Source organism: Pavona decussata, unplaced genomic scaffold (genome assembly GCF_977016875.1).
Source record: "Pavona decussata unplaced genomic scaffold, jaPavDecu1.1 SCAFFOLD_117, whole genome shotgun sequence".
Classification (NCBI taxonomy): Eukaryota; Metazoa; Cnidaria; class Anthozoa; order Scleractinia; family Agariciidae; genus Pavona; species Pavona decussata.
This window is the reverse complement of record NW_028145531.1, coordinates 91,673-115,713: the sequence shown is the minus strand read 5'-3', so window position 1 is coordinate 115,713 and position 24,041 is coordinate 91,673. Positions and strand designations below refer to the sequence as shown.

Sequence of the window (24,041 nt, the reverse complement as noted above, 5' to 3'; positions counted from 1 at the left end):
ATGAGTTGGCCATATAAATATGTATAAACAATTTAGCAGTTGCTGGACTATATTAAGTTTTACGAGCCAACTGTCTTATACCAACTGTTTGTCTAATGGACTCTATTAAGCAGACTTGCTGGCACGATACGAAATTGCCTATGAAACATAGGTAGTCGTATTTCGATGTACTCTACTAAATCTCGTGGCAGTTTGGACTCAGATGAATCAGAATCTAAACAAGCTAAGCCAGAAAATGTGAAGTCCGGCTTCAGCGGCAAATTAGTAGAGACAAACTCAAAACCGTTATTCATGAACAGGTGCACCTGTTTAATTTGTTGCTCCTAATTATCGCCTTTCTCTAGAACGTTGGCTTACCGCTTTCTATCAACAACTAGCGTCAGTAAGGTTAATAACAGTTTGTAATTTACACAAAGGAAGTGTCAGTATCCCGAAAAACCCAGTAGTGGGTTAACAATCTATTTATACATATTTTGCTAGGCGATGAAAACGTTTTTATGTCGTATCACCTTTCACTCTGTGAATTGACTATTTCTAATAGTGATGACCACCAAACAATTCAACTTCCCACAAGATCACGTGGTACCCTCATATTTACACATCCGATACCTTTTAGTTCATCTATTATTATTTTTCTTTTATTATTTAATAGTGTTCGTTTGTAATCGTGATGATAAATTTACAAAAAAAAAAAAAAAAAAGAAAGAAAGAAACAACAGCAATCCGATCTGTTGCCTACGAAAAGACAGCGCAGCTTAGGCCGAGCGTCTCTACTTGACTCCTGCTTCAGATGTTTGAAGGAAGCATTTACAATATTTTCCGAGCTCTGTACCACCTTGCATGCTGTGAATTGACTTGTTTTAATAGTGATTAAAACCAAAAAATTGAGCCTCCGACAAGATCATATGGTACTCTCTTGCGCTTAAACAGCTGATAACGATAAGTTTCCTCGTACGATACTTTTTAGTTGATCTATTTTTTATTATTATTATTATTATTATTATTATTATTATTATTTAATAGTTTCGTTTGTAATGTTGAAAAATAAAACAAAAACCGAAGATATAGTTATCCTTTCGCCTACGAAAAGACAGAACAGCTGTAGCCGCGCGTCTTTACTTGACTTCCGGTTCAGATGTTTCAATTAAGGAAGCACTTACATTCTGGTCCGAGTTGATACCCTTTTTTTTAAATTTGCCATTAGCTCAGGCCTTTAAGTGTGTGGGTTTTAACTTACCGATGTATTTGGTCGCAACCGTAAATTTGTCTTAAAATTGCTTCAACTGTTTTGACATTAAATATGTTTTTAGAGTAAGAGGTTTTACTTTTTCTGACAATTTATCAGTCTTGAGGGTTCCCCTCTTAATTAGTTTTCACGTTTGAACGTTGGGTTATTGAACTTTTGTGTGACGAACTGAATGGTGCTGAAAGTGCAGGAAATTTACTTCAAGGAAGTTGCTTAATATTAGGCGTTTATCACTGAATCTTTACAAGCGGTTGTTGTTTTAGAAATGTGACAGCAAACATTTCACCAATAACTTCAATTAGTGAATTAGGGGAAACATCTACGTATATGGAAAATGACGATCATGGGACTTGTCATTTTTACATTTTCGGTCTACTGGCAATTCAATTTCTTGCCCTAATTACAGTGAGGCTAAAATAAAAATAGGTTTTATTCTGTCGTTTTCAGTAAAAAAAAAAAATTTTGTAGTTCTATTAAAACACATCAAAAAGCAACAAGGTTCACTTTACAGATAGCTTACCTGTTTACATAAACGATGGTATTTGCAATCATTCTAGTCAGGCGATCAGAGCTGTACAGCTGCACTTTTCAATAGCTCTATTTTCACTGGACCCTTATAGCCTGCAGCCGCATTGTTTCTTTTTTTTTTTTTAAGGCTGGGAATATTAATTGTCCTGTTGTTCGCTTTTGTCCCCTCGACCAAGCATGCAAGACGTTGTAAACGAGGCAGGTTACCCCCGATCAGAGAAATAATAATATTTTCTTTGCCGTAGTTTTAATCTTTTGCCGCTCAGAGGCTAAAAACGTTTCATTATGCATAACTGAGAATAGCACTCTCTACAATGAAATATTGAGCAAATTAGCGTTTCTTATCCTGTTTTCCATTTTTTCTTTTAAATGGCAGGACGTGCATTTTGATGAACATTGGTCAGTAGTGGCGTTTGCTGATTGACTGACAAACTGTGCAAAACATATATTTATTAAGATGTGTGCCTGGAATGATATGAGGTCTCTCAGTAATATGTCAAATCAAACACAGATGCCTCGCTTCCTTTGGCTTTCTTCAGTTCTCAAACCACTTTTCAAAAACGTTCTTGGTAATTTGTGGAGATTAGCGTTCACGATGTCTTTATTGTTTTCATAACATGTAATAATACAGGATATTGTATTTCCCCCACTCTACCAACTCTGGGAGGACGAGAACTAGTGGAGGATTGGGGGATAGTCTGGGTCACGTGCGGAAACTATATGCATTATGCGAAACTGACGCAATTTTTTTTTTTTTTTTTTTTTTTTGGCAGTCCTGGGCATAGCGTATTAATACTTTATCTGCAGGGGCGTAGCTACCTGTACGCACATACGCACGTAGTATCAGCCTTGCAGTTTGTGTTACAGTTTATTTTTGGCTGATTTGGTCTCTTGAAGATCCTACGTCAACTAGCGGCATTAGGGACTTTACGCAAACATGACGACGACGGCAATGAAAACGTCAATGAAGAAAAGGCTTAATGACTGAGCTAAACAATGCTGTGCACGTGCATTACAAATTTTGATACATTTCGTCGCCATCTTCGACCAAACAACAACGTGAAATGCTCAAATTCAAGGTTTTATGGAGAGCGTGAGCACAAAACAGTAAATTTTAATTCTTCGTGCTAACTTGAAGACCGTTCTCACCATTTTTGTTACTGAATAGTTCGGCCTCATTGTAGAAGTTGAACGATTTGGAATAAGCGCAAAGTAGTACAAGTAACGAGCTTGTATTTTCAAGTGACGTTTACGTTGGCGTTGCCGTCGTGGTTACGTAAAGTCCCCATGATCGTTCGCGGTCCTTTGCAATTTTTACGACTACCTAAAAAAGTCGAAAATAAAATGAAACAAGGTTAAACCAGGTAAGATAAAATGAAAAAAAAAAACAATAAAAAGTAAAAAAAAAAATAATAATAATAAAAATAAAACATAATAATTTGATAAAAAAAAAAAAAAACAACACAATTCAGTTCAACAAATGCAAGTCACTTAACTCGGGACGTGTTCTATAGAGGCCAACCGTTTCAACCTAAACCGGTTTTGATTGATTTGGTTGAGGTGTTCCAATAGAACACTTTTCTAACTTTTTCTACCGTTTAGGGTTGAAACGCAGTTTGGCCTGGGGAGAGTCATTTTACTTCATGGTTTTGCAATTGCCTCCCACACGCTTTTGTTATTAAAGTTTACGTCGGCAAATTTATACTCATGCTTCACTCTTTCGTCCGTTCTTCTCATAAAGCCTTCATCTACTGTCATTGTTGAAGAGCCTGCAATTGTGACTTTGCTTTGAAGCGTGAATTTCCGAGAAACTTCCTCAAGATCCAGGGTTTCAATGTCCTGATTTAAAAAAGCCGCCATTTTGTTTGTTGATAATATTTTGTCAACTTTTCTCGCGAAAATCACGCAATCATGATGACGACACATGACAATTGACGCCTGCTGATAGTCAGCGGACGCTACCCATCGTTTTCAACAATTTCAACCAGGTTCTGAACTGGTTGAAAACGTTGATCAACCAAACCGACCAAAGACGGTATTCTCCCGATAGATCACGCAAAAAAACCCAACAAATCAACGTAGTGCTTTTCCATACCCGAATGTCGGACTTTCATGAAAACACTGGACTTTTCTATTCCAAAATTTTACCCTGGAATTCTTGTAGAAGTCAAGAGGTTTCTCACATACCATGTGTGTACGTGTGCTGCAGAGCGGAGCTTTCGTAGTATGAAGAGGCTTAAGACGTCACTTCGGAGTTCTATGTCAGATGCAAGGTTATCCTCGCTATCCGTGGGGCATATTCACGAACACAAGGAAATTAAACTAAATTAGGTTATTTCTACCTTTCCTGGGAGGAAAGACAGACGGTTAGCTTTGTGTTTGCAACGGTAAAACGTTATATCCCTTATGCCTTTGTGAAAGCTTAAATATCTACAGTTATATAAATTTACAGTGCCTCGTGTTTTTGCTCTTTACGATGTAGATCTAGACATGTACACTTTGTTTCAGTTGTAAATTTATACTGAGTAAACGCGTGCTTAATTTAATGCTGCTCAAAAACAATGATGTTGCCCACAGTGGTAAAAAGTGCTCAATAAAACCTGCATCTGTGATATTGATAATAGTAATTTATACAGGGCGAGTGTGAAAGGCACGCTCTTCAATTTTTGTTAACTCCTTTTGTTTGCTTTCTACATCATGTAACTTGAGTACATGAAGGCCAATGTTGCCTTATCGTCTGAAGAAAAAGTAGGCACTCGAGGAGTTCATGTGGTTTCAGCTACCATAATGAAAAGTTATTTCCTGCGTTCGAGTAACTCTGAAACAAGTCAATGTAAGAAAACGAAAGGGAATCTCCTCAACGATCAATAAATTATATTTGACTCGCAAATTTCGCAACTGCTTTACCTTTCATCCGCAGTTCAAATATATTATTTTTCATATATTCATATTCATTTACTCATCATTCGCAGGTATATTACGAACTCACAATATGACCAATTCCCACTTGGCGTGATAGTTCAGCTGGAGGTACACTGCACCGGCATCGCAGAGGACATGGGTTCGAATCCCGTTTAAGACTGATTATTTTTAAGGCTTTCTTTACGCAACTGTTAACCCTATGTGGCCGCAATTAAAGCTCCTCGAGCAACTCTGGGGAAGGAGGGGCTTGTTTATTTTTTAGCCTCAAGGAAGAGGAGCACCTTATACGACAGAAGGAGGCTTACTAGAGAGGAGTCATATCTGAAATTAAAGTTAAATTCGTTTTTTCTACATAATTATTGGGTTGTATCCCACAAAGTCAAGGTATGTCGTTGTTACTTTGGCACAATGATACTTCTACACAACGGTGCCTACTATTGTTACTGCGCATACGTTCTGCGCATCGCGAGATACTTGGGTTTCCTATGGGTGGAGCCTACTAATACAGGGATATTTTTCCGCTGTTTAAAACTATACGGAGAAAGGAGAACTTAGCAAATACTTTTGGTATCTCAAAGGAAAATTGGAGGTAATCATGCATTTTTCAGAGATAATTAAGCTTCAATTTAGGAAAAAATCCCATACATTGCTTTATATTTTGGCGCTTTTTAAAGATATTATTGCTTAATTATCTCTGAAAAGTGCGTAGTTACCCCAATTTTCTTTTTGGATTACAATACCCCTCGCTAATATTTACTTTTCCCGCATAGTCATAAGCCGCACAAAAATACTTCGGTATTAGTAGGCACTACCCTTAAGTTTTTATATATAGGCCAAGTGACCGTCATGTTTTTGACGTCTGAGTTTCGCAACTTTTCATCGTGATTTCATTTCATCGTGATCGAAAGTGGGGGGCGGGAAGCTTATATACATATAGAGAGAACACTTCATTATTTTAATTATTTTAATAATTTTAATACATTAGCTCGACCTGCAAACGACCGGGGGCTTATTAAAGGAAGGGGAGGGGTTAAAAAAGGGCAGTGCAAACAGAGCTTTTACGGCATAAATTCCCGATTGCATACCGTACATCATGGTGTACGTCTGAGTTTCGCAACTTTTCATCGTGATTTCATTTCATCGTGATCGAAAGTGGGGGGCGGGAAGCTTATATACATATAGAGAGAACACTTCATTATTTTAATTATTTTAATAATTTTAATACATTAGCTCGACCTGCAAACGACCGGGGGCTTATTAAAGGAAGGGGAGGGGTTAAAAAAGGGCAGTGCAAACAGAGCTTTTACGGCATAAATTCCCGATTGCATACCGTACATCATGGTGAAGAAAGCGTATATCTCCTCACTATACATAAGCAATGGCAACGTTTTCAGTCTTTTGGGTCGCACGAGGAAGGGGGGGGGGGGGGGGGTTAGTTTGTGGTGTATTGTAAGCTTTGAATTTCAAATGGGAGCCTTGTCGGAGAGGTAAGGCGCCTACTAGAGACGGTTGCGCGAAAGTGTTTCCGTTTTGTTTCCTTTCGGGTTCTCCTTTGACCTCGTAAAATGCCGTTCAAAGATGACAGCTTTGTGATATTTAGAGGCCGATTACATGGCGAATTTCAGCCCGGGCTGAGATTTCAGCCCGGTTTTCTTGAACAATCTTCTTTAAACGACGTTTGCGATAACATGAAGACAGTTTAAGCCCGGGCTGAAATTTCCAGCCCTTTTTTTATAAACGCGGGCAAACGGGCTGAAAAATCTCATGCAATCAGAATAAAATTTCAGCCCGGGCTTAAGAGCGAGATCACCTGGGTAGAAAAGTGACGTGGGGATGATTTGTTTTCAATAAAACAAGATGACGGCTACCAGGTTTTAGTGGAATAACGGAGATAAAATCGAAAATCTTATTCGGTGCTTGGCAAATTACAAATCGAAAATGGACTACCAGAACAGTGACTTCAACGCAGATAAGGTGAAGCAATATGAAGCTGTTCGGGAAGCGATGGCCCGAATATATGAAGAGGAACCGACCTTCTTTCTTCTTTCGTTTGTGCTCCATCATCTTGTAAGCTGCCACCATCCCAAAAAAGTTGAAATTGAGTGCCAACTTAAGGCTTAATTGCGAAAGCAGCAATGCCCCGATTTTCACAAGTCTAATATTTGACGCCATTTTGATTTCTGTTCGCTCTTCTCGCCAAATTTCAAATTTGGCGCACGGGCTGAAATTTCAGCCCGGGCTGGCAGGCCGGGCTGAGTGGGGTGGGAAGGGGGTTTAGAAGCGAAGATTCAATTCTTTTCAAATCAACTCATAAATCATGAACAAAATCAAGTTTAATTATCGTAGCAATAACCTTTACTGTTCTGCAAAACTGTAAAGCTAAACAGCAACAACAATAAAAATAAAAGTGTAAACTTCAACTGACAAAAGAAAAGAAAATATTAAGTTATCCAGAATTGAATTTGTTAATAAGAACGGATCTATCACGGAAATAAAGGCGAGGTGAGTCAATTAACTTCAATGATGTGAACAAAATGGGATATTTATCAGTTTTAATTTTGTAATCCGTTTTGTTGTGTGAAGCTGGTTGATCAGTATACTATCATAAATTGCATCCGATTGCTTGACGTCACGAACCAAATAACATGTGCGTACTAAGGAGGCTACAGAATAATATACATCACTTGGTCTTTCACAACTTCTTTTTTAATCGGTTCCGTTTAGAAAGAGCTTACCTTAATGAAAATAGCACAATGAACGATGCTTGCAAAAATGTATATTTAGCATTTGAAAAGTCTTGCATTGTCAGCAACTTGAAAGAGAATTTCTGGACATTAAGAGCAATTCTCCAGGAAAGCGAAGCAAAGGGGGTAGGTTACCTAGGGGAATAAGCAAAACAACCATATTTGGATCGGCAGATGTATCGTTGCCATGGTAACCGCACTAGATGACGTCGGCCTTAAGACTATGCTTTGACCAAAAGTTCTACTCTCAAAAAGTAAAATTAAACGAGTCTGGTTATCGAGTGCATGTGAACCAATTCAAATTAAATTCACACAGATGGTAGAGCCACTCTCCCAGTCTATAAAATTCGCCGTTAAAATAATTTGGGTTTTATAAACAGGATGAAAATGCTCGTCTTACTATGTTCCCTGTCAGACATTTAGACAAGCAGGAAAAACAAGCACAACCATATTCCTAATTTCTCCGAAAGTACTTTTTCCACATAAACCAAATTAGCAGCAGAGATTACACAGATATTGACGTTTCTAAATATTATAAAATCAATTTGGGGAAAACTATATTCTGGCCATGAGTTCTGAAGACACCTGGGACAAATTGTAGAAAATTGCAAAATTGGTAATTTTGAGGGATCTAGTATTCGCTTCAAACAGGCTTAAGAGTGAGAAAGTCAGCTTCAAAAATATCTTTTATCATCTTGTCTGCTACCTACATTTAGTTAATAATAAGGTTTTGGCCAACGAATTTGATGAAATATAAATTGATACAAAACCTACCTCGAAGTTTTTGGGAATTTCTTCAGGATACTTTCGTCGCGTGGTTATCTCCAGTGTCTCTCCTTCGCACGCTTCGTTTTTTTGGACCAAATCTAGCACAGACCCTAATCTAACAGTTACTCCCATCGAATATCCAGTTTGCAGTGTTTCAGACTAGAGATGATGGTACAAGTAGCCCGCATACACTTGACAAAGAATAGTTGGCAAGGTCAAAATATGGTCGTAATACTTGCGATTTCTGCCGCCGAGCACCTAAATTCATCAATATTATCCAACCAGGAAGTAACGTAAATGTGTCGAGATCAATGTACAAAGCAAATGCATGCCATTGAACAATGCAAAGTAACATTTTTGGCTAAAATCGAGTCAGATATTGCCATAGTCGACAAGCCAAGAATGGTGAATAAACTGAACGCAACCGCCGGAAGTCCGAGAAGCACGACTGCTGACCGGATGTGACACAATGTAATGGGATGTGACACCGGATGTAAGTGTAATAATATACTCTTGTAAATCCCCAGCACTGAATCTCGGTGATGTTGACAAATATCAAGCGAGCTTGCTTCATCGTGATTAACATCAAAACCCTAGTAAAAATGTATGCGTTTAGGCATATCCAGTACCTTGTTGCAAACAGACTTAGGAACAGCGCAACAACAATGTACCATACACGAAGAAAACCATAGTTTCTTTAAACAAATGCTGAGAATCTGCATCATAACATAAATCTAAAAACAAAAACTAATTCAATGAAGCTGAACTGAAGCTTGGGAGAAAATTGAACGCATGATCATAATAGCCGCACCCCCCCCCCCCCCCCCAAAAAAAAAAAATGATTGCTTTATAGACTGTGAAAATGCAATTACAAATTCAGTTATGATCAACTGTTCGTGACAAGAGAATGAAAAATTCGCACGTGAAATGTAAGTGTAGAAACCTACTCCATTGTGTATTTTTATTTTAGACTGAAAAATTATTAAAAATTACAAAACAAATTATAAAAGATCTCACTTAAATACCTCTTATAAAACACAACCCGTAGCTAATGAGCCCACATCAGATCGATATTACAGCAATCTGACTGGCTGGCAAGGACCAATCAGAATGCACCATTTTCGATCCTATCATACTACATTAGTGGCTATAAAAACCCAAAACTGCCATACTATCCGGCGGAACGGAATTGAGTATAACACTCTACCTTTCCCCATAAAAAAACCAAACATCATGTCAACGCATGATGTTATTTTTGTCGATACATTGACCAATTGTAGTCTAGGCACATATTTGTTAATTCGATGGTGGTGTGTCATGTGACATAACAGCCAATCATGTGGGAGAGCCTAATTTGTCCGCTAGTATAAAGGACTGGTCGCATTGGCAAGAAGTCCCTCTTGCTTTCACCATCACAGCGAGTATATCTCCTGGCGAAAACAATTTTCCCGCCCTCCGCTCCCTTATCGCCATCTTTCGGATTATCATTTATGCTTTGTACTTTCGCTTACCAGCTGCGGGGCGCCTTTTTCGCCCCACCTTTGTTGAAAATGATATTTTAATTACCATTGGCATTGTAAACAATTCACTTTTATTTGAGTTTCACTTGAAACCGCCACAGTATTTAAGTGGCCAAGAAATGCCAGATCTGGACTTGTTCATTTGTTGTACATCATATCATCTTCAGCAAACTAGTGCGTCCCCGCACAGAGCTCCCGAATTCCGTTCAGTGCATTGTATCGGCATTAAAATCTTCAAATAGCAACTGACGAGAATCGTAAGATTCAAAACCGCGGTCTTGCTTGCAAACTCACATTGTAGTGCTACAGCGTCGTAAAACCTACAGTTTGGAAACGTTATATTGACGATATATTTTTTCTCTGTGCGACACTGGTAAACACGATATACAACGTGCCCAACCTCAAACATGTTTTAATGGGAAAATGGCACTTAATACAAAACCAGCCTTTCCTACGAGAAATCTTCAAAGAGCCACCACCAGTTTCCTTTAAAAAAGGAAAATCTCTAAATGACATGCTTGTCAGAGCAAAAATATAAAGAGGTTACACATCAAAAATGTTTCCATTGTTAGAAGTCGTGCAGGCCTGTCACCCCTTGCTATCTCCTACTGGGAATGTTACATTTATTACCTGCACGGCAAAGAATAAGATCCATTTCGTGGCTGATTTCATCACGGTTTATACCAAGTCCGTAGGCTTACAAGCGTTTATGGAGGATGTAAAGTGTAGTTTCTTTAGCACTGTCTTGATTAGTTTTACAAATTGATATAATACAGGACCAAATAATCACCAACTATGAGGTAAAATCACATTATCAGAAGTCCTGAGCCTTGCTGGTACTATATCACATTCTCTGCCTATGACGAATAGGTTGTCAATTCTCGCGGGATTCTACTAAATCTCGAAGTGGTTGGCCTCAAATTAAGTCGGCGTCTAAACAAACTAAGCCTGAATATGTGCGACTCGCTTATTAAGCGAAGAAAGAGTAAGGAGCGTACTCGAGGGGCTTTAAAATAGAGAGAAAGGATATTTAATAAGAGGGAAAGGGGGGGGGGGGGGGGGGAGCAAATTAGAGTGGAAAGGAACTTAAAAAGGAAAGAGACGACTATAGAGATCTTTTACGCCATTTCAAATTATAGATTGTGGCAAGGATAACGCATAACCCTTCATTGAAAGCAGTGTCAGTTCTCAGTCCATTTTCTCAGAGTCGGGTGTGTTTGTGGTTTGGGTCTATTACAAATTTAACCCTATCTAGACTAGGATTTTTACCGTCTTCTTGAGGCCGGCCGGGAACTCTTAGCCTGTTAAAAACATGAAAATGAAACCTACCCCCAGTTGTTGAAAGAGCGGACAACTTTATCTACTGGACAAAATGTATTAGTTGGAGTACATTTTGTCCGCTGCATAGCGAATTATCAACTCTGGGATAACCAGGGGCGCAGGTGTGAAGGGGGTTGGGGCAGTAGACGAAAGCAATCCCGAAGATAATCCTGCACATGTTATTAGCTTCAATTTCGGAGTGGTGTGTAAGCCAAGGATGGATGAACTCTTATTAGGTCGTAAATTGACAATGAAAACAACAGCAACAGCAACAAACTTTATTTACATGTCAATAAACTCTTAGGTTGCCTTCGATTGACCTTATTCCGGAAAAAGAATAAGCGGAATAGCTGTTAAATTTCTCTTCTTAAGAAATTGAGAGGCCAATTTTGCAAACTATCGCTGACACATGAGAATTTAAGAGCTGTCTCCGTACTCCAGTAACTCCTAAAACGTTTTATTGGTGAGGGATCTCTTGTCATCATCGCATGTATTCCTATTTCGGGATATGGCCAATCGAACGCACCGTTACAGTTTTGCAAAAGCATAAGGCTAAACAAAGCATCAGATTTATTAAATTAATTAAGGGACAAAGGAAACAAGCTAAAACTAAATATCATTTAAAAGTCACAACAGACTGAATAATGATCTAACAAGGCAGCTGAGAGTGCCAGCATCAGCATTTATTTACATGACAATAAACTCTTACATTTTTGCAAAAGCATAAAGCTAAACAAAAACACAAATTTATTAAAGTAATTAACAGACTAGACCTAGGTAAGTAATTTAAAACTGAATCGCAATAGACTAAATTCATATTGATCTAACATGTAAGCTAAGGCAAGGGGAGATTGACTTTGTCGTCTCACTATATTATTTATTAACATAATGAGGTATTCATTAATTCTTTTTTTCACGTTTTGTACTACTTAACTTTTTGATGTCTGGAAATTGATACCGTTTGCTATAATACATTGCCTATTTAGTGTGAAAGACCCTATCCCCAATAGACTCCGATCACGTGTGGTTTATAAATTTTCATGTGCAGGCTGTGTCGGTGAGACCACCAGACATTTCAACACACGTGTAAAAGAACACTTGGAAACGGGCAGGGTCTCACACATCTTCAAGCATCTGGAGACTTCTTCAGCATGTCGCTATGCATGCTCCCGCGAAAATTTTGCCATCATCGATCAGGCATCCTCGCGGTTTGCCCTTAAAATCAAAGAGGCGTTGCACATAGTTTGGGACAAACCAACACTTAACGCAGAAGTCAAACATGTTAATTTAAAACTTTCTGTTTAATTTTGAATTACTATTGTTATAGTCTTAATTATTGCTATTATTATTGTAATTTCTCTAACATTTATATTTCACTGTAATTTGTTGTTTATTTCACACTGAAGATGGCAGAGGCAACTGCCGAAACATGTCTGTAAAACTCAGGAGTGTCGTGTTTTTCTATTCTTAATTCTGTTTTAAATTTGTCAGAATATTCTGGCTTCCTGGATTTTCAAGAGTTTGCTGTCAACCCGAGATACATTTCTTTTCTTTTCCTGGAAAATGAAACTGTGTTACGAAAAATTGTTGCGTGACTGTATGCTAATTTAGTCTAGAATATTCTCGCATATTTAAGTAGTTTTGCATCATAGTGACTAAGCAGTTTCTGAAGCCGTTTACGTGTGATCCTGTAAATAGATTTATATTGTAATGTTACTTTATTTAGTTGCGTCGGAAAGTTCTAGAATCTTACGCTCATTAGTATATAAGGAAATCGGTTTAGCTTTTAGAGAGGTTGTTGTTTATGCGAAGAGAGTACGTATTTATTGTAGTGTGACAAAGGTCACGTGTAAAGTTTGGCAGAGGCCGTGTTTATTGAAGTGTGACAGAGGTCGTGTGTATATTTGGCAGAGGCCGTGTTTATTCAAGTGTGAAAGAGGTCGAACTGTAATTTACAAGCCTAGCGTGTGCTTGTTGTGAAGTTTTGTGTTGAATTTGCTACGCTCATTTGGAATAAATAACCTTGTTGTTGTTCCGACAACCCTGCGTTCTGTTTAGACTACGAACTACTCGCCACTCACAAAACGAACTCGTAACATTGGGGGCCTGTCGCTGGAGAGTGGAATTCAAGGAACTGTTTGTTGTCTACCGATAACCAGGAAAGGATCGCAACTCGGAAGGAAGTAACTGTGCCGTGGAAACAAGTGGTAGCAAGTAAAAGAGCCTTGGAATTCTAACGCTGTGAAATGGAGAAACTTATGCAACTTGGTAAAGAGTTTGGGCTGGAAGGTGAAAAGTTACTTGAATTTGTGCGTGAACAACAGAAGTTGGAAGAAGAGAAAGAAGAAAAACAAAGGCAGTTAGTAAAGGAGCAGCAGCTTGAGGAAGAAGAGAGAGCAGAAAAACAAAGGCAGTTAGTAAAGGAGCAGAAGCTCGAGGAAGAAGAGAGAGCAGAAAGGCAAAGACGTGAGGAAGAAGAGAAAGCAGAAAGGCAGAGACGTGAGGAAGAAGAGAGGGAAGAGAGACGCAGACGCCAGGATGAAGAAAGGGAAGCGAGACGTCAGGAAAGAGAAATTAGGAAATTACAACATGAAGCTGACCTCATGAGACAGAAGGAAATTGCTGAGGCCGCCAAGAGAGAACATGAGTTGGAACTTGCTAGGTTAGCAGCAACGAATGGTGATGGTCGTACCGCAGAGAGAGATGATAGAGCTAAAGCGCCGAAACTTCCAGCGTTCGTGGATGGTAAAGATGATTTGGACGCATATTTGCAGAGGTTCGAGAGATTTGCAGATACAGCCAAGTGGCATAGAACTGGATGGGCATCAAAGCTCAGTGCTCTGTTGTCTGGACGGGCACTCGAAGTGTACTCACGCCTATCTGAAGAAGCAGCTAAAGATTACGGTAAAGTCAAGATTGCGCTGATGAAGAGATATGATCTCACAGAAGACGGCTATCGTCGTAAATTCAGAGCGTCTAAGCCGGAAGTTGACGAAAGTCCGGACCAGTTTATCGTGCGACTGGACAGGTACCTGTTACGGTGGCTAGAGCTTTCGGATACTGAGCGAACCTTTGACGGTCTAAAGGACTTGATAGTGAAAGAACAGTTTATTGATTCCTGCCCTAAGGATTTGGCCATTCACCTACGAGAAAGGGCACCTGAAACCCTAGCACAGATTGCGAAGATCGCTGACCAGTACTTAGAGGCCCATGGTAAGCATTTGTTTAGCCCAGTGAGCAGAAAGCCGGTATTACCGCCTGAGAGGGAGGAAGCCAAGAACACACAGTCTAATTCAACAGCCCTCCAGTGCTTTAGGTGTAACGCTCGTGGTCATAGAGCCGCCAACTGCCCAACCATAGGAAAAAGGTGTTTTCTGTGTGGCAAGCAAGGACACGAAGCTAGAAACTGTCGATCAGGTGGACGGAGATCCGGAGGACAAAGTAAGGATGGTAACCCTGTGCAACGTGGTCAAGTGAGCGCCAGTTGCTTAGTCCAGCAGACTGAGAGTAAACCCACAGCGGAAGAAGTTAAGTCCTGTATTAAAGATGAGAAGCTGCTGTTAGCCTGTGGTAAGAAGATTCCATTATTGAGTAGCGCCTGTGTTGAACCTTTGTCTGGAGTGAGAAGTAAAATGCCTGTAGTGAAAGGTAGAGTTGGAGAGAAGTCTGTTGATGTCCTGAGAGACACTGGCTGTAGCGGAATAGTAGTAAAGAAGGATCTTGTGTCTGAGGATCAGTTCACTGGCGACTTTAATGTTATGCTGCTCATCGACAACACGGCAAGGAAAGTGCCCATTGCAAAGATTGACGTTGATACACCTTATCTCAAGGGCCAAGTGGAAGCGCAGTGTCTTCCCGATGCTGTTTATGACTTAATTGTTGGTAATGTACCAGGCGCGAGAGCTGCTGACGACCCAGATCCAAGCTGGCAAGATCATGTGCAAGAGGCGTGTGCTGTAACCACGAGAGGTCAAGCAAAGAAGGCCGGAGAACGTATCCCATTGAAGGTACCGACTACTAAAGAAAGTCCTGTAGTTGATAGAGAAAAGCTCAAACAAATGCAAAATGATGACGAGAGCTTGCAGAAATATTGGGAGCGAAATGATGTAGTTGTGAGAGGCCAGGCTGAGATTTCATTTGAAGTGAAAGGTGGAGTTTTGTACCGCGTCTACAAACACCCTTACGTGAATAATGGTAAACCCCTGAAGCAAGTTATGGTTCCTGTGCAGCTGAGAAGTCGGATCATGGAACTAGCTCACGGATCGCTCATGGGAGGTCACATGGGAATAAAGAAGACGGCTGATAAGATTCAAAGCGCATTCTATTGGCCAGGTATTCAAGGGGACGTGACTCGTTACTGCAAGTCATGTGATGTATGTCAGAAGACGGTTAACAAGGGTTCTGTACCGAAGGTTCCCCTGGAGAAGATGCCATTAATTGACAAGCCGTTCAAGAGAGTAGCAATCGATCTGGTTGGGCCTATTGGCCCCCCGAGTGAAGACGGTCATAGATACATATTGACGTTGGTCGACTTTGCAACCCGTTATCCTGAAGCTGTCCCGCTCAAAAACATTGATACGGAGACTGTGGCGGAAGCGTTGGTGGATATCTTTAGTCGTTTAGGAGTGCCTGAAGAGATCTTGAGTGACCTCGGCACGCAATTTGTATCTGAGTGTATGAAGGAAGTGACACGGTTGTTGAGCATTAAACAGCTCACTACGACTCCTTATCACCCTATGTGTAATGGCCTGACGGAGAAGTTTAATGGAACCATGAAGAGTATGTTAAAGAGATTGTGCAGCGAGCAGCCGAGACAGTGGAATCGTTACATCAACGCTTTATTGTTTGCGTATCGTGAAGTTCCTCAGGAGTCTACTGGTTTTTCGCCGTTTGAGTTGCTGTATGGAAGAGCTGTCAGAGGGCCGATGTTTATTCTTAAAGAGCTCTGGACGAAAGAGTTGGAGGAACCTGAAGTAAAGAACAGCTACCAGTATGTGTTTGAGCTACGTGAGAAGCTGGAAGATACTCTCAAGCTTGCGCATACTGAACTTCAGAAAGCCCAGCACAAAGGCAAGCATTACTACGATCGTAAGGCTAAAGTCAGAAGGTTTGCACAGGGAGATAAAGTATTAATACTGCTACCGACCGACCATAACAAGCTTCTAATGCAGTGGAAAGGTCCATTTGAGGTTAGTGCAGTAGTGGGTCTCAGCGATTATAAGGTGTGTGTCAAAGGAAAGGAGAGAGTTTACCATGCCAACCTGCTAAAGAGGTATTTTGAACGAGAGGATTCTGTACCCGTTGGAGCAGTGGCTGTCGAAGTGAACGCTGACATTAGTAAGAGCGGACATGCTAAAAATGAAGCAGAAGAAGTTGATCCTGTGGATGGTGTTGATTTTTTAGAAATTGGTGGATATGTCGCTAAAGAGTCAATCAAAGATGTGGCTACTGGAGATAACCTTACTGACGAGCAAAGAGCAGAGTTCAAAGACCTTGCAAGTCAGTTTCAAAGCTTGTTTACAGAAGCACCAGGTACTACAAGCTTGGCTCAACATCATATAAAACTTACATCCGATCAACCAGTCAGATCAAGACCTTACCCAGTACCGTATAGCCTGAGAGAATCGCTGAAGAAGGATATTACAGACATGATGAAGATGGGAGTTATAAGAGAGTCAAGTTCACCATATGCCTCACCTGTCGTGGTTGTTAAGAAAAAAGACAACACAAATAGGATATGCGTGGACTACCGGAAATTGAACAAATTAACTGTGTTTGACCCTGAACCTATGCCGACTGCCGAGCATTTGTTCCAGAAGTTGAATGGTGACAAGTATTTCACAAGAATTGATTTGAGTAAGGGCTACTGGCAAATTTCTATACCTGAGGAAGACATACCGAAGACCGCTTTTGTGACGCCTGACGGATCATATGAATTCCTGAAGATGCCGTTTGGTATGATCAACTCCGCAGCGACCTTAAAGAGAGCCATGAAGAAGCTATTGCATGGAATGGATAACGTTGAGTTTTACTGGGATGATATTTTGGTTCACACCCGTACGTGGGAAGAACACATCAAGATACTACAAGAGTTGTTTACACGATTATTAGCAGCCGGAATGACCATAAGACCGACTAAATGTCTTTTTGGAGTTAACGCTGTTGACTTTCTCGGTCATCGTTTGGAGGGAGGTTTAATTGGTCTTCATCAAGACAACGTGACAAAGATTAGAGATGTTCCAAGACCTACTACAAAGAAGCAGATAAGATCGTTCATGGGTTTAGCCGGATATTATCGAGATTTTATTCCCAACTTCGCAGCCTTAGCTGCCCCGCTGACAGACCTCACGCGCAAAGGTCAACCGCACAAAGTCGAATGGGGCGAGGCACAAGAGAAAGCCTATCAAAGTATTAAGGCCCTCCTCACAAAAGAACCAATCCTGCGGCTGCCAGATCCAGAGAAAACCTACTTTCTGCGGACTGATGCCTCCGACAGTGGTATTGGTGCTGTACTAATGCAGGAACATAATGGCAAGCTGTTCCCCGTTTGCTACGGTAGCAAGAAATTATCAAGTGCGGAGCGTAATTACTCAACCATTGAGAAAGAGTGTTTAGCCATTGTGTGGGGATTCAAAAGGTTTCACCTGTATTTATACGGAGTTCCCTTTGTACTACAAACTGATCACGAACCACTGAAGTATATCAACAGTGCGAAGTTCGCTAATGGACGGCTCATGCGTTGGGCTATGTTTCTTCAGAGCTACAACTTTAGAGTTGAGGCTATCAAGGGATCCGAGAATGTAGGAGCAGATTATCTGAGCAGATTAGAGGAATAACTTTAGAGACATTGGACTACCTCCTCTCTTTGCACTATTTAATTAATTTTTCGTTGTTAGTAGAAATTTAAGAAATTTCTTCTCAAGAGGGGGTTATGTTACGAAAAATTGTTGCGTGACTGTATGCTAATTTAGTCTAGAATATTCTCGCATATTTAAGTAGTTTTGCATCATAGTGACTAAGCAGTTTCTGAAGCCGTTTACGTGTGATCCTGTAAATAGATTTATATTGTAATGTTACTTTATTTAGTTGCGTCGGAAAGTTCTAGAATCTTACGCTCATTAGTATATAAGGAAATCGGTTTAGCTTTTAGAGAGGTTGTTGTTTATGCGAAGAGAGTACGTATTTATTGTAGTGTGACAAAGGTCACGTGTAAAGTTTGGCAGAGGCCGTGTTTATTGAAGTGTGACAGAGGTCGTGTGTATATTTGGCAGAGGCCGTGTTTATTCAAGTGTGAAAGAGGTCGAACTGTAATTTACAAGCCTAGCGTGTGCTTGTTGTGAAGTTTTGTGTTGAATTTGCTACGCTCATTTGGAATAAATAACCTTGTTGTTGTTCCGACAACCCTGCGTTCTGTTTAGACTACGAACTACTCGCCACTCACAAAACGAACTCGTAACAAACTGCTATACATTGCTCAGGGAAGGTGCCCAAGTTTTATGGACGTGCAAAAGACTGAGTCTAGTTGTTAAACCCAAAACAAGTCTATCAGACTAAAGCTGGACTCAAAATTGTTTAAGCCAAACAAGTCAGTGAGCTTTAATTTCAAACAAAAGAACGATTTTCACACCTCCCCGACACTGATATGCCTGAATACCTCCTCCCGGGTGGGGGAAGGGTACATTTTCACTGTTGGAGAGCAAAAATATAAATTGCGAACCTCAGGTTAGTACGCACTGTTTAGACACGTTCGGTTTGTTGCACAATTGTTAAGCTAAAGCTTTTAACCGATAACAGTTTTTTTCTTATTTTTGGCCCAATAATTTAATGGACAAGAGCTTGGTTTGCTTTCACACCCTGAGCAGTAAGGACCCAAAAGTTATCTCCGAATGTTTTCTGTGTCTAAATTTGCCCGCAGTTTGCTTTTTCTAATAATGAGCTGAAACGTGAACAAATGAGAAATACAATTCAAGTACTTCTAAGATCCTACAACATAATCGAATTTGATAGAACACATCAATTCTGCTGAGAAGACAAATTTTCTACTCGATCTCACTTACAGACGCACCATGACTGCCGATTGTCGAAATCTTTCTTTGTATGTCTTAAGTCTAGGTAAAAGTAAAAATACTAAAATTGCAGTCAGGGATAGGCATCAGAACTAAAAAGTTGTTTGGCACTGACTATTGTTAACGTTACAAACAACGTTAATTAAGCATCAAGAACTTTTCGGCCAAACAACTTCGGCCTTCATCGGTTATTTTTAAAAGCCAACTGAATCACGGCTTTCTAACGGTTTACAGTTCTGCGCGTGCTACGCCAGCAAAACGCAACGAACGGCAACCGCGCGTGTTTACATGAGGGTTTTGTAGACATCCGGGATAGCAATTTGTTCGTTTCCCGCGTGGTTGTCACTTTGCGAATACCAAGCCTCGAGAAAAAGTCTTACGAAAAGGAACATTACCAGCAAACGTTCGGCTGTGCCATGGGGTCTCCCGTGAGTGCCACTGTCGCTAACTTGGTGATGGAGTACATAGAAGAAAGCACAATTGCCAACGCTACTCATCCTCCACGCTGGGTAGTACAGATACGTGGACGACAGCCATGCGTGTCTTAAGAAGGATTACAAACAAGAATTTCATGATCATCTGAATTCTGTTAACCCTAACGCACAGCTCACGAAGGAGCTTGAGAAGGATAACGGGCTTTCCTTCTTAGACACAACAACAACCCGAGTACTGGTCGCATACAGGTCAGTGTGTACAGAAGACCAACACACACAGATAAATACCCCGATTACAACTCCCGCCACCCATCGCAGCACAAGAGGTCAGTCGTTAATACTCTCCTTCGCAGGGCCCAAGAAATTCCATCAACAAATGCGGGGCGGTCTAGAGAGAGGACACACGTCATCAAAGTGCTAAGAGATAACAATTACCCTCTGCGTTTTATTCGGAGCTGCAAGTCCTACCACAGCGCTCTCCGCCGCGATTCAAATACCAACGACGCTTCCATTGCTAGCGCACCTTCAACGTCAACATTTGTTGTTCTTCCGTATGTTAGAGGCGTCTCTGAGAGAATTTCGCGAGTACTACGCAACAATGGTGTTAAAGTGGGTTACAAACCTTGCAATGTTTTGCACACCCGTTTCCCGAGACCAAAGGACAAACCTTTTGCTTTGCAGTGCCGAGGTGTTGTTTACATTAGGTCGGCTGCGTTGATTGCAACTTCGTGTATTATGGACAGACTGACCGAGCCTTGGAAACAAGGTTAAAAGAACATAAACGGGCAGTTCGGGTTGGAGATAATAACTCCAAAATTGCGCAACACGCGAACCAGTTTGTCCATAATATAGACTTCGACCATGCGACAATTGTAGACAAGGCTCGTAATTTTCACGAGAGACTTTTTCTCGAGGCTTGGTATTCGCAAAGTGACAACCACGCGGGAAACGAACATATTGCTACCCCGGATGTCTACAAAACCCTCATGTAAACACGCGCGACTGCCGTTCGTTGCGTTTTGCTGGCGTAGCACGCGCAGAACTGTGAACCGTGACAAAGCCGTGATTCAGTTGGTTTTTAAAAATAACCGATAAAGGCCGAAGTTGTTTGGCCGAAAAGTCTTTGATGCTTAATTAACGTTGTGTTTAACGTTAACAATAGTCAGTGCCAAACAAATTTTTAGTTCTGATCTAGGTAAAAGTCTTACGGTAAGTTTTCTCCAGAAGAAATGCCTTAAATATCTATGATAAGCCGAATTTAGATTCTTAGTTACCTCGACAACTGCTTCAGTTGCCTCTGCACTGGAAACGTTGCTTAGGAGTAGTGTGACATGCAGTGGCCCAGGTATAGCTTTGCGACTTACATGACACCAAGAGGGAAGTCCTGAACTGCTGTCGGCTGGGATCTACAACGCAAAAGTGAAACCAGAGCTCTTTTGAACTCTGGCATTCTAAGCGTGTACAACATTGGATTAACAAGTGAGTTTGCGAACAATAAAAATGAAAAGGCATAAAATAAATGAAAATGCGTTGAAAGAGAAAGGGTAGTAACAAACGAATTACCGATAAAGCGAAGATAACTGAAAACAACAATGGGCAACCACAACATTAATGATACCACAGTCATAATGAACAATGTCTTGGTCAGTTTCTTCTCTCCGCTTGCTGCACCATGATGCTGAGGGCGGGTTCCACAATTAATTTTAACAGCAATGGAAACGTAGGAACCGAAGATAAAAAATAGGCAAATAGAAAAGAAGCAATAGCGAGACACAAGCAAATAGTAACCCTGGTTCTCATCTCCCAGTTTCCAAATAACTTGGAATGCAATTGCATATAGTCCAGCTGTAACCCAAATGAGCGCAACTGCTCCTTCAAACACCCACTTTTTGACGAGGCGATGCTTGAATGGACGAAACGTGCCGTGCAACTGTTCCAAAGAAATGGCAGCGAGGTTTGTTATAGAGGCGAAGATAAACGTGTTATGCACGGCAATTGTCAGGCTATCCCAGAGTTCAAAATGAGACAGGTTGTATTGCCAAAAGTTGCATTCAACTCCGGTGAAAAAGAAACCCCGCGCTTCCGCATATCCTCCAACGAACATATCTGTAACTGCCAGGTTGATCACCAGGTACATGGAGCGCTTACGGAGACCACGGTTTTTGATGAAAACGATAATAGTAAGGATATTAAGCGTTACTATGGCAACAGACTCGGTCATTAATACTGTAAGCCAGGCAATGCACTCAGTTGAAGAGGGCAACGGCCGGAAACTTGTTTCGCCTTGTGTTCCGTTTTGTTGATTGGAGGAATTAACCATCTGTAGAAGGAATCGACGGAAAGAAATATAATTGCATCAGAACTTTAGAAGGATAAAGCACAAGTTTTAGTTAAAATAAAATATATACGTGACCACAAAAGTAGCAGTTTTTGGTCGTCGTCACCCGGCCGTTTAATACAAAAAGCCGCTGGCTCTCACTAAATTACTGTACCACGATTCCCAACCTCATTATTACTTTTGATTGCTTTTGAGACATAAATTTGAAAGACATATTCAGCAGAAAGTTGTGTTATTTGGCTGACCTTTGCTGGGTATGTGTAAAATTCCGTTTTTAGTTCTATCTCGCTCTAAAAAATAAACCTTTCATCCTGCGAATATAACCGCGTGCAGTGTACGTTATTGCTCCCGGTTGCGATTTCGTACAGACAAGTTGATCGTGTGAGAAATTGCTGTGGCTTATTTCTGCGTTTCATAAATAGATCAATTTATTCAGAAGCAGTTTCAGTTTTTCACAGACTGAGCAGTAACGTTTTGAAACGGTAAACTGTTAACTTGTTATTCCTATAAAAGAAAGATTCAGGAGCTGTGTTTAGGTGAAATGACTAGTAACTAAACCTTCCACTGCTTTCATGTTTGTAATCTGTAACACTGAGTATTAAAATGCGAACTACACAACGGCTCACTAACAATTGTACAAAGACAAAAATATCAAAGCTTTGGTTTGTCGATCTAAAGGGGTGTATCAAAGAATATACAGCCTTTGAAAGATAGATGATATCTAAGCTGGGTTTTTTTCCTACAGAAAATGCGTATAGGGCAAAATGCGACAACGTATTTCATCAGTATTTCATTCAGGTCGCGGGTATGAAATATGCGATATAAATGATGAATGCTAGCAAGGGCTCACACTTCGTTGACTCAATTCTGTGCTCTCTGCTAAAGAGAAAACGGATGGAATGGGTATTTTGGTTAAATTCTGTTGTTTCGTTTTCTCCTCGTAAAGGTGGTTTTGTACTCTCACGTAAATTTTACGTGCGTACCCACGTAAATTTAGTTGTGCTTTTTAGGTACATAAACAAAATAAGAAGCGACATATGAAAGGCGTGCGTAGAATATATCTATCTATATATGCAACCTGATGAAAACGTTTTTATTTCATATCAACTTTCTTTTTATGATTTGACTATTAAGATATTAGGGGGCTTCACACTAGAGCTTGTAAGTATAATCTAAGTGCACTTGAAACCTACTTTGAGGGTGAAGGGGTAAAACCTACCAACTTGAACTTTACTTAGTGACCATGGAAACTTTCGCAGTTCAAAGAAGCCGAAGTACGCCGCCAAGTATGGCCAACACCACACTTGAGAACGTACTTGACCAATAGGGAAAGGGAAACCAATTGAAAGCCACGTGCTGCGGTGCCAGGACAGATAAACATTTTGCCGTGAACTAAAATTAATTAAAAAAAAAAATCAAAATGGATGGTTGGAGATACGCCTCGCAGTTTGAGGACTCCATGGAACAGTCTTTTTTGTAAGTAAACATAAAAAAGAAGGAAAGCCGATTTAAACTTACGATCTTATTTGAATTTCATCTTTACGGACAGCCTGAACCATCGATTTTCAGTTCAGAAGATGTCGCCTGTTCTTTTGTTTTGTCGCCAAGTATTCGTAAACAATGAAGTACCTATGCATTTCCTGTAATGTTAAAACTCTCTGAGTTAAAATTAAAGACAAAATAAAGAGTAAACAACACAAAACGTTTTTCCGTTGTAAAGGCTTCATGATTTTCCGGCGAGCAGTCGCATTTCTGATTTTACCGCGAACGATGATTGACAGCTTGTGCTTCAAGTGTATACTTTGTCACCAGGTGTGAAGCCAAGTTTTCTAAAGTGCGACTTGAGATTTTCAAGTGCACTTGAATCAAGTGCTTACTTGAAACTAACTTAGCTTGTAGTGTGAAGCCAACAATTAATGCTTAGACATTTAAAAACTTCCTCAAAGTAAAGTTTTACCCTCTTTCGCGTAAACAATCGATATTGATAATTTTTCCTGATCTGATATATTTAAATTTACCTCATGATCTTTTATCATGATCGTTCTTAATGTTGACGATAAAACAAAACCCCAAGTTGTCCTGTTGCCTAAGAAAAGACAGAACAGCTTCGACCGAGCGTCTCTACGTGACTTCCGCTTTAGATGTTTGGCCCGAG

The 24,041-nt window shown here is 40.3% G+C and overlaps 2 protein-coding genes and 1 long non-coding RNA gene across 3 annotated transcripts in view; 2 read left to right on the top strand and 1 right to left on the bottom strand.

The window, feature by feature from the left end:
• Positions 1 to 24,041, top strand: part of LOC146469801 (uncharacterized) — a 91,463-nt gene that overhangs the window by 2,859 nt on the left and 64,563 nt on the right. The window lies entirely within an intron of this gene.
• On the top strand, positions 13,128 to 17,884 carry LOC146469809 (uncharacterized). Its single transcript, XM_085122814.1, has one exon. It carries the CDS (start codon positions 13,295 to 13,297, stop codon positions 17,882 to 17,884), a length of 4,590 nt encoding a protein of 1,529 aa, XP_084978940.1. The 5' UTR covers positions 13,128 to 13,294.
• LOC146469808 (alpha-1D adrenergic receptor-like) lies at positions 20,909 to 21,868 on the bottom strand. The gene has a single exon (XM_085122813.1). It carries the CDS (start codon positions 21,866 to 21,868, stop codon positions 20,909 to 20,911), a length of 960 nt encoding a protein of 319 aa, XP_084978939.1.

What these genes read in the sequence shown, in the direction of transcription:
- LOC146469808 (XM_085122813.1), bottom strand. Translation starts at nt 21,868, where the DNA reads ATGGTTAATTCCTCCAATCAACAAAACGGAACACAAGGCGAAACAAGT.
- LOC146469809 (XM_085122814.1), top strand. Translation starts at nt 13,295, where the DNA reads ATGGAGAAACTTATGCAACTTGGTAAAGAGTTTGGGCTGGAAGGTGAA.